Below are 11138 nucleotides of genomic sequence, written 5' to 3' on the forward strand. Positions count from 1 at the left end.
TCACCTCAAGCAAAGCAATCAAACCCTAGCCATTTAGCTAAGAAAATCAAAACCACGGGATATCTTTAGACTTATCCCACATTTGAAATCTCCACTCATAAATGGCTGCAAATATTCTAAATAATAATAAGAGAATCATATTACAATACAATGCCCTCCCTCTCAGTTCACAAACCTTACGTTTCAGGAAATTTTCATTGTTAATTCCCGAGTTTTTGTTCTCATTTCCTTACATAAATATAATATATTACATATAATATCTAAACAAAAACTAGAGATATCTGCAATGCAATTTAGGAGTGTAACTTAAAATTTAAAGTTTTGAATAAGAAGTAGGAGGCGGGCTGATGAACCGAACATCTCATGGATTGTATGTGTAACCTCTAATGAGCAAACAATAATTACGGGTCTATAATGACTTTAATTTGTGAGGAAACAATTATCGACAAAATTTCCAACAAATAAAAAAAAAAGCCACGAAAATATAACCTGCAGAAAGAAAATCGAGCAACAAGATTAAGACTTGTCAAGAAAATGGATGCAATGAATGAAGAGAGAAATGAATTTGTATCCATACGTAGCTTGATGATTCAGAATTCAGACCCATATTAATGCAAAGATTTGTCATTTTTGACTCAAATGATTAAAGATAAAAATGTACACTAATACAGCAGATATTAAGCAGAAAGTTAGTAGTTCTGGTACATGTATTCGTTCATTTGAAATCTTATACCAAATGATCAAAGATCTATTTCTTGACGCATGATGTTTCATTCATTCAATTTGGTTGAGTCGTATTAACAGCGTTGATATGTTTGTAAGTTTATTACGAGAAGGAAAGGAATCTCAATCGGCTGAGTACACATAACATTTTGTTTGTTTTTAAAATTATTTATTGCTACTGATCACCCACACCATTCGTGTCTTGTGCTTCCATTTCTGATGTAGGGTCTATTTTCTTGTGATGCTGACCCTCTTAGTCATAAAAGCTTTGAATGACTAATTGGGTGTATAAACCCCACATGCCATATAAAATAATTTAGATTTAAAGGGAAAAAATAAAATAAAGGTGAAGGAAAACTACATGCATATAATAGTTCAAAATGTTATCTTTAGCCAAAAGTTGATCCCATAAATTGAATCAAAATGATGGATTTTTTATTTCCCTTCTTTATGCATCTTGTAATCTTCTATAGCATGAAATGCCTCTGTCGAATGTCTCATTAAATTTTAATATGATTTTTTTCGTTAAAAAATAAATAAAAAAGGACAAGGTGTCTGTGAAATCTCTACAAACAAGTGTTGCTTTCATTTTCCTTCTCTCTTTCTTTTTTTTTTTTTTAAAAAAATGAATAAAGAATTTCTTATTTTATTTAGCCAGATTTTGGTGGGAATCAAGACATACACAAGTCGGGAATAATTTTTATTTTTGAGTGGGTACTGGGTAGGGTTTGCTTTTTAGCTTTGTCTCCTGTGTTGATTGAGTGAACAATATTATCACATATTCGAGGGTCTTGACCAATGACCCCACTGTGCCGCGTTCCATTTTGGACCATCCTTTTTGATAGGTGAATGAAGACCTAGCAGCGTCAAGCAAGCCTTCATCTTCATCATGATGTCCGCACCGTAACGTTACTTTTATGTTGTAAACTTGACAACGCTATCTCGTGGTGGCAAGTAGTAACCCTGTTTTATTATAACTAAAAGATCATCTAATCATGTTATTATCTCGATGCAAATTGAATAATACTCAAAAATTGAAAAGAATGGACGAAATCAAATCTATACAGAAAAGAACTACCAATGTACATTAATGTAGAGGAGATTAATCACATGAGGTGACAGAAAGTGCTACACGAAGATCATTGGAGGTTCCACATATGTACATTCGATACGTCTCTATTTCTTGTTGATAAGCTCTGGGAGTGCTAGGGGCATAATGACCTCCATTGACATGATCACTCGAGGAAAATATGATTTCACGGAGGATTGGTTCGTGACCATTGAGAAGATTACCCATGCTCAAAACTTTTCTCCATGACTGATTAGCTGTGGGTGGCATGAACATATTCGATACAAGTTGTCGCTCATGATTCCTCAACCGCAACTTCATGTCAAACTCCTAACAGAAACAAGGTGATAAAACTAAGTTTCTAAGCTGATTTCACACTTTCTATTAAATCAATCAAAATGGTGCTTCATTCAGAGGTGTCATTGCACAGGGACGAAGGATGTCTTACCATTTGAACATCTTCTTGCCCTGAGCCCCTTCCCATTTTTGGAAGGTAAAAATCGTAGAAGTCACTGAAAATTGCTTCAGAAATGCGTGGAGCCTGCAAGAACTTGCGATGAAGAGAAGCTGCAACAGTTAGTAACTTCTCAACGTGCTCAAAGACAACACACAACCGTCTTAGGTCTTCAATGGTCTCACTATCACCAGATAAATTATTTGCTGCAACCAAAAAGTTCATGCTTCAGCACACAACAAGAAATAAATAAAAATAAAAGGAAAATAGAAAAGGTATACCCTGCAATGGCTTTAACACAGATGACATGGTGATGTACAATTGGTCCATTTTCATTGCCATTTGCTTCAATGCTCCAAAATGAGTCTGGTTCAGTGTGTCAGCTGATGCTCTGAAGGCAGTACAAACCATTTGTTCAAGCAGGTCATTGGGTCGCAATGTTTCTAGATAATGTAGGATCTGCAGATTTCAAGAACACATAATAAATCATCTTTAGCATGCACATGATAAGCAATCTGGAATCCCAGCTTTCAGAAAAACAACACTTAAACCAACTTTTATTCATTGCAAGAGAGGGAAAAAGAGGCAAAAAAGAAAAAAATTCAAGAGGTTCCCTGCTAGAAATCTGCAAGGGCCAAAGGGGCTGCATTTTAGTCCTCGATTGATATTTGTCTTCATCAAGGTTTCTCTTTTCATATTGTTATAAAAAAACATGCATGGCAAGGAGTTCTGTCAATAACTACTCTTTCTCAAACTTAAAATTTTTACCTCCAGTCTTAAACTACAATTTCAAACAACTAGTATTACTTTTCCAAACCGACCTTCTCTCCTTCTCGATTAGGATCCAGTAGTGGTTTCTGCTCAGATGCTGATACAGCAGGGGCTTCATTCCAAATTTTCCGCCACAAGTTACCATGCTCAGACATCCGCTGTGAAAGTCGTCCCTGAGGAGGCCAATTTTCTTTTAAATCCTCCACTGCAGGAATTCCGGATGGACCATTTTCTTTACCATCATCGTTTAGCCAATCTCCAGGTGAATGCCACCGGATAAAGTCTTCAAAAACAGCATCTGGATTTGCCGCTTTAAATGCTGACATGTCTATTCCAAATTTTTAGAAAAAAGTATATTCCAGTAAGAAAATAGATAAACAGATACATTAGCATGAATGAGGAAAATCAAACAAATTTAAGCATCACATTGACAAATGAGGCAGATCATGATGTGTGCTAAGAATCCACAGCTTGGCAAGTAGAGGAAAGACAGCAAATAAACTGTAGCATTTTATCATGCAAATGACCTAGCATACTCTTAGAATATCAAAGGAACAGAGAGGGTTGCCATTGTGTGCACTCCTCTTCAAAAGTTTGGTATTGTAGCATCTAACCATTCAAGATTATCATCCATCTAAATAAATTATCATATTTCTTGGGATAGGAAAAATAGCCAATGAAGGCAAGCATCGAATGACACTTGAAACTAATGATATTTTCAGACTATGATGAAGAATAGAAATTGGAATCTATTTATTACCTGATAATAAGATATCTCTCTCCAATTGAGCAGAAAATTCCTGTAATAAAATGGTAGGCACTGCTTTATCAGCTGATGATGAAATTCATGATAGAAACCAGAAAAATGGAAAACTAATATCATGGAAAACTATTTATATTGCATATGCCTGGGAAAAAGAATACTAATCATTATGGAGAACTATTTATATTGTGTGTATGGCCCTGAATAAAAGAGCTTTCTTCACTTGGTGACAAGCGCAATCAAGCATGAATGTATTAGCACATACCCAGAGATATTTAATACACAGTATAACCCATGCTTTAACAGTTTACAATTATTTCATTGAGGTCAAAATCTAGTACTTATGGAAGCATAACACCTTTTTCTCATCTTTTTTCTCTCTTGTTTTGAGAAGAAACTAAGAAATCTGTATTCATTGAAGAAAGATCAGAGAACAAAGTGAACAAGTCTCCACATAGACATAGATAAACTAAAAGACAAAACAGAGGAAGGGAAACAATCTGTACAAAAACTATCCAATAAGCCAAAAAATATCCATAATCTCCTAGCCAAAGAACAAAGCATAAATGGCTTTCTTAGAAAAAGGATCTAACAGCTTAGACAGTTCATCTGTTGATATCTAGACAGAACTCCGCAAGTTCCAATATTTAAAACGAACCATAAACAGCCAAACAGGTTACAAACTTCCCATTTGAATTAGTAAGAATGCCTTTAAAAGACCACCATAGCTGTCGGTCCATTGTCAGTTCAATAGGCTCCAACTAGTCCACATAAAAAGTTGGTTTGACTGGAGCCGCCGCAATAATAATCAATCAAATGACATTGAAGAACAAAGAAATTGTATAAAATAATTGGAGCTTACAAATGAATTGCTAAAGGCTTCAACAGCATGAAGACGTTCTTCATGCATGTCTTCTGTCATAAGCGGTGCATCCTGTCAAGAAATAGAGAAAAAGATAAATGTTATGTTCACTACAATTTGATTGGAGAATTAAGAAGTCGTATGAAGGTCAAATGGTCCAAACATATTTGGTGGAACCTGAGTGAATGGGGCATGCATGCTCTGGTATGACTTCAAAAGCATCATAGACCCCACTTTGCCAGCTGAACCTCTCCTGACAAAATCTGAAGGCTTTTTGTCAATGGAAGCCACATCTTGAGGCTTCATAGTATATCTCTGTATGGCATTTCCAGATTCACGTAAGCCATCTGCTGTCAATTGGCTGTGTCGTGAACAACAATATTAGGCACATAGAAATGGATGAAGCTGAATCCTCCCGTGTAAAAAGTCAAACGTTCTAGCCTCAAACATGATTTTAACCAAAATCATGAGCAATTTTAATCAACCTTTTTATAAGAGCAATGTAAATGAGTAACTCCAGCTTAAAAAAGAAAACCAAAGAGCTCTCACTTGTTTGGTTCACCTGTCACAATTCCGATCAAAGTTTTCATCAGGTATTCGCAAGTTATTTGACCCATCCACAGCTTGACCGTCTTCCTGCCATTTCATAAGTACATGCTGGTTTCTCAAATTCAAAAACAAATAGAAGCACTAACAGAAGAAGATAAAACTAAAGCACCATTCCAACCTTGATATTAGCAGGAGAAGGATCGTTGCTTCCAATACAATCTTGAAACTCTTCATTTAGTTCACGCATCTTCTCGATGCATATGGCAAGCTGAATCATGCAGCAAAATGAAATGATTTTTCCTTGCCATACAAATGCTTTAGAAAGAAATAACAAGGCAGTTCACAGGTCTTAAGATCTACAACCCTAGCCCAGATGTAATATTTCTCCCATATCAAGAATAAAAAAAGAGACAAAACCACCATGGAAACTCAACCTATTGAATCCAACCAAAAAACTCCTGGTAGCTTGATGCCACATCAACTCAAAGTTTGTAATTTAAGCAATTCTTTTAATTTTCAAATTATCTCCCCGAATAACATATTTTATCCCACATTAATTTTAGCTCATAAGAGAAAGTGACCCTTGTCAGTGAACAACCATTAACTTATTGAAGAAGAAACCATTTTGTGGCCAGCCCTCTAAAAGTTGAAGGCAAACATGTAACTTTCCAACATGTAACTCCAGATGCTTAGCTATCAAATAAGTGTAGAAACAAGCTTTCCCAATGTCCTTTTGAAGATATGTACAGTTGCTTACCATTTGTAGTTTTTGGTTAATCAAACAAGTTGATAGGTCAATAAAACCATTGACCGGCATTTTGGGCAATGGCTGTGACTCTTCCCAATACCAACGAATTTCTCGAACAAATTCTATCCAAAGCACAGCAATAGCTAAATACACATAAATGTTAAAAAATCTAGTTAGAAAGATGAAATAACATCACACTTGGTAAATCTCTCAGAACTAATGCAAAATATGCCACTGACAATGATGTTTTTTTCTTTTTTGAAAGTTTATACAATGTTACTTTGCAAATAAGTTGTACCCCTTGTCAGACATACCACGTATGTTGCAGTTGCCAAACCACAAAGAATGTAAACAAAACTGTGCAAAAAGAGATTCAAGACGTGCGCCTTTAATGGATCGAGAGCTCCTATGCTCCTCCTTAGCAAAATCTGGGAGTTGCACTCCTACAGGTAGCATGCAAACATTTAAAACTGTGAGCATAATCTCTTATAAAAAAAATAATGATAAGTGTTTTCTTACATCCAAATCCAGGATCTTTCCAAACGTTGATCAACACACAGTCAAATATATTAAAAGGTAGATGACTTCCTCAAAAAATTAGAGACTGCTGATGTACAAATGTTTATGAAGCAAAGATAAGAGTTCTTTCCTGAAAATCTAGAAATTGTTAAGAAGTGCTTTTTATTTTACGTAATCTGCATTTGAAATGTCAAACGAGCTAAAAGCGGGGGATTATTGCAAAAAATGTAGAACAAAAACTGAATAGATCATTAACACAGTCAAATAAATGAAAAGATAGATGACTTTCTCAAAAAATTAGAGATTGCTGATATACAAATGTTTATGAAGCAAAGATAAGAGTTCTTTTCCTGAAAATCTACAAATTGTTAAGAAGTGCATTCACAATATAAATTGTAGGTACAAGCTCTCTCTAGCACGTTGTTTCATAAATGTATAAATACAAGAAAGATGACATACAAGAAAGATGAATGAAGAATAAAGAACTTGATAAAGTGGTGAGTAACCTAAATTTTGATAGTGAACATCAATGCTTGATAATATTTTCTATTTTCAAGACAAATAGCGAGTGCATTTTCAGAGCGAACAGATGTAACAAAGTATAGAAGAGAGTTTCACAGCCTTAACTGAAGCCATAATTAACAATGACTATCAATAGCGTTGCACAGAAGCCAATTAAGATGGAGGTAAACTGTACCCTCGTGAAAAAGATCCTTAAGAACACGATCGATAATTGTTGGAGAGGGTATAACCATTGAGGACTTCAAATTATCCGAACCAGGGTTTTCAACTGTTACAAAACCACCATGAAGGTTTGGGGAAAACTTTAAACAACATAAAGTGGAATATCCAACCAATTCTACCACAAGCTGCAACTGGTTATTACAATCAAACATATAGATTACATATCACAAGATAGTTCCAAGTAAGTTGCTCAAACCTGACACAAAATCCTCCATAAACTGAGCCTCAAAAGACATTTTTAATGCATCAATGAGAAGAAGCAACTGGGAAGCAAATCCGATTCTATTTCCTTTCCAACTGTCACTTCTAGAACCAAAAAAATAATTATCATGAAAAAGTCGGAAAGGCATCATATTCATATCTACTGGACAAGAAACTGAGTCTCCTTACTTTCAACAACAAAGACCACAGCTGCCAAGTATACATAAGAATGTACATTTATAAATACAATACTATAGTAATATGTGAGTGTTTGTGGATGTGTGTCAGTACATATATACAATTGAGTGAAAGATAGATCGTACATATTCGGGAACAAAATCCACTTCTCAGCTTCATGGGGTGAAGAATTTTCTATTTCAGCCATTTCAAATGAACCTTCAACCGTCTTCTCTGACCATATGACTACCAATCCGAACCCTGGATGCATACTTCATTAAATACAAGTACAAAACGAATTTATGGAGGAAAGGCTAAAGACAAGAGAAAATGCTTTCTTAGCTTGACACTAACATTATTTTGTATACGGGTAAATCACAAAGAACCTAACTGCTCACACCCACTTCTCGTCCCTCCAGGCTATGCATAGGGTTCAGGGCAAACAAATTAAAAGGCAAGAAAGCATGGCAAGAATGAGTATTATTTAAATATGCGCTATCTCAGGGATAAGTGTTTCATCTCCAACACCAAAAATTTACAATCCAATCCCGAAAAGAAGACTATGAATACGTGAATGTCACCTTTTACTAGGTCTTCCGCAGAGTACCACTCACTCCAAGGGCAGTCATCATCCCACTGTGTTCTAGTCCCACTTTCACCACCAGGAAAGTCTGTAGGTTCTGTATTTTCCACATCTTCTCCTCGCATATCATCATCATCATCATAGGGAAGGGTTTTGTAAGTTAGCTTCATTGTAAAACGGACTTTGAAGACATGCATTGAGAAATCCAACGTGGAGTAGGCCTTCAGCATTATATGAAAAAGTAGAGAGATTTTAAAAGGAAGAGACACGGTTACATTTCATCAATAACAAAAAGCATACGATAAAAGTATAAGTTCCCCTGAAGCATTTCAAAATGATACAAGTAGATTGATTTGCAAGGTAGTTATACTAGAAAATATGAACTAGGTCAAAAACTCACAAACTTAGAAACAAACAACTCATACAGGCCTTCCAAATGCATGAGTTTCACTGGAACTTGGCTGCAAATACGATCTGCCTCAAATCTCCTCGTAAAAATGGTTCCCATATTTTGGATACCAATAAATGCATTTCTGGAAGGATCATGCACTGGTACAAATGCTGGCCACAAACTACAACACCAAATTAACAAAATAAAACAAATTGATTTAGGCACTCATACAACAAAAAGACCAGTAATTCAGATATAAGTAGAAGATACTAAAACTCATCCAGCATACTAAACCATTTACAGACAACAGTTGAGGCTCAAACGATAAAGTTTAACTTTTATAGTTGCTGAGAGTCTGAGACAAGCAAACATGGTTTAGAAACCAAACATCGAACCTACTGTGCGTCACTAATATATGGGTGGAGGCAAATCTACTATCATGCTTCACTGAAAGCTAAGTAGAGTTAATTTCAACTCAAAGCACACCTGGAACAATTTGACAAAGCTATTGCAACTGCACTTAAAAGCTTGCTTGCCTCTGGGGCATCAAGAACCACACCGCTGGCACTTTGAGGAGCAATCACCTGGTCAATAACACAGATTATGTGCAAGATAGTGTGCAATTTAGAGAGTACAACATGCTAAGTGAAATGGTACCAAAAACTCCTTAACCCCAAAGCACAGCTGCAAATCATGAAACGTGCAGTCCCAAACTGTGAATTCGCCTGCACCAACCACAAACTGAGTCAACAAAAATGAATATTCTCACATGCATCAGAAGTCTTTGGGGACCAAAAAAAAAAAAGATTAGATACCGCTCTTCTTTATTTCGTAGTAGTACTCCATGCAATAGCTCTTCATAAAATACTTCAACTCAGATTTAGCCTTATATAAGTTTTTCGAAGAATCCAACTGAATGGCGCCCTTTTCCTACAAGCAGATAGGAACCTAATATTAAATTTTAAACTAAATATACAAATAGATTAAATAAAAGTATCAAAGAGTATACCAGAGTGCATTACACATTCACTCATCAAAGTAAATTATAAGTTAAAACCTTGACATAAAAGCAAGCATACCAGTAAATTCTTCGGTCCATCAGCCAACCACTGCCGACAAATTGCTTCGATTTCAGATATGAACCTTAAAATATATAAGTTAATCATATCAGATTCATTGAACACTAATCAATGAAGTAATTGATCACAGCTACTATCTACCTTTCCCAAGATGATGCAAGAGTAAAATCATCAAACCGTTCCAACTGCAACAACAAATTAAAATAAATCATTCCATATATAAATGTGCTAAATACTTTACAATATTCATAACTAAGAGAATAGGGGGCACTTGTAATTCACCTCCTCTTCTTCAGCTTCGTCGTCTACTGAAGAATCAACCTTGCTGGTCGATGCCATGAAGTGTCACGAGCTACAATACAGCAAACTTTTCTCTTTTTTTTGTTTGTAATTTTATTAAAATTTACAAAAATGAAGGCAATTAATGAAAAAATGAAATTCAATTAGTGACCATTAGATTAATACATTTTGAATTCTAATATTGGATATACAGAGATTGTGAGCCTTACAGCTTGCTTCTTAAGGAATGTCAAGAATAAGAAGTTTGTGAAGTTACAGAGATCAAGAGACCGGGATTGCTTGCGATCTCTTTCCTAATTCGCACAGTGAAGGCAAAAGCCGAAAGGAGAGACGACGTGGTTATTGCTTTTGCGAAAATAGCAATTACCCCCCCGAAATATTTCCATAATTGCGGACGTTTCCCAAATTTCTTTCAATTTGTCTCGGCAGCTCGGCTCCGGCCCTCCGCTTCATTTGTTCTTCTTACGCTCACTTGTGTCGAATTTTGTTTTAGCGACGAGTTACTGTTATTATTGCTTAAACCAATGTCCATTCGTATTTTCACGTTAATCTGTGTAAAATCTCTTGGTGGGCTTTAAGCTCAACAAGTCATCCAAAAGCCAAGACGGGCCCAGATCACAATTTACTAATCCCATTCTCGTTAGATCCAATTCCAACCATTCCGTACGCGATAGTTAGGGGAATCAAAGTGACACCCAAACACACAACTTTCCACAAATCCAAAGTACTGATTAGATCAGTTGGGCCCACTAGACGGAAAGGAAAATCAAACCACACATATGAACTTTGCCCCTCAAGTACGTACCGTCCATCAATTTTCTTTCCCTAGATCAACGGCCCACGCATCGTCCTTTTAACGTGATTTTCCGAATGTGGGTCACATGGTAGACCAGAGACCATCTTGACCCCACTCTCTTTGTCCCATCAGGCCCGGTTGGTCCCACATTGTTCATCATGGCTTCACACTCTATTAGCGCCGCGGATTTGCGGAACCACTCACACACACAAAGCGTTGGATTAAAAAATATGTTTTTAAGCTCTCGGGTTCGATCCTCACTAAACACACCATTTGAGAGGGGTAAAGAGTCTTAACTGTGACTACACCCCCAATCCGAATTAGTCGGGGCCCAATACGGTCGCCGAAAATCGGATGGTTTAAACAAAAAAAAAATATATATGTTTTTAGGTTTGTGTATATAAAAGAA

At 36.1% G+C, this 11138-nt stretch overlaps 1 protein-coding gene across 4 annotated transcripts; it reads right to left on the bottom strand.

Annotated features, from left to right (window-relative positions):
- Nucleotides 1-1757: 1757 nt before the first annotated feature.
- LOC102610637 (uncharacterized) lies at nt 1758-10418 on the bottom strand. 4 transcript variants are annotated; one of them, XM_025102090.2, is made up of 23 exons: nt 10143-10418; nt 9916-10007; nt 9775-9818; nt 9634-9697; nt 9370-9484; nt 9212-9279; nt 9041-9138; nt 8564-8735; nt 8162-8384; nt 7727-7841; nt 7399-7508; nt 7156-7248; nt 6254-6382; nt 5949-6082; nt 5370-5459; nt 5205-5278; nt 4820-5003; nt 4643-4714; nt 3778-3817; nt 3068-3345; nt 2528-2705; nt 2241-2452; nt 1758-2119 (listed from the first exon to the last, which is right to left on the bottom strand). In XM_025102090.2, exons 2-23 carry the CDS (start codon nt 9970-9972, stop codon nt 1826-1828), a joined length of 2844 nt encoding a protein of 947 aa, XP_024957858.2. In that variant the 5' UTR covers nt 9973-10007; nt 10143-10418; the 3' UTR covers nt 1758-1825. The 4 variants fall into 4 exon arrangements, with proteins under 4 accessions (XP_024957858.2, XP_006488574.2, XP_024957857.2 ...); XM_006488511.3 differs by having other exon boundaries at nt 1758-2122; nt 9916-9985; nt 10143-10417; XM_025102089.2 differs by having other exon boundaries at nt 1758-2122; nt 7399-7505; nt 10143-10417.
- Between the last annotated feature and the right edge of the window lie 720 nt (nt 10419-11138).

Source organism: Citrus sinensis, chromosome 8 (assembly GCF_022201045.2).
Source record: "Citrus sinensis cultivar Valencia sweet orange chromosome 8, DVS_A1.0, whole genome shotgun sequence".
NCBI classification, from domain to species: domain Eukaryota; kingdom Viridiplantae; phylum Streptophyta; class Magnoliopsida; order Sapindales; family Rutaceae; genus Citrus; species Citrus sinensis.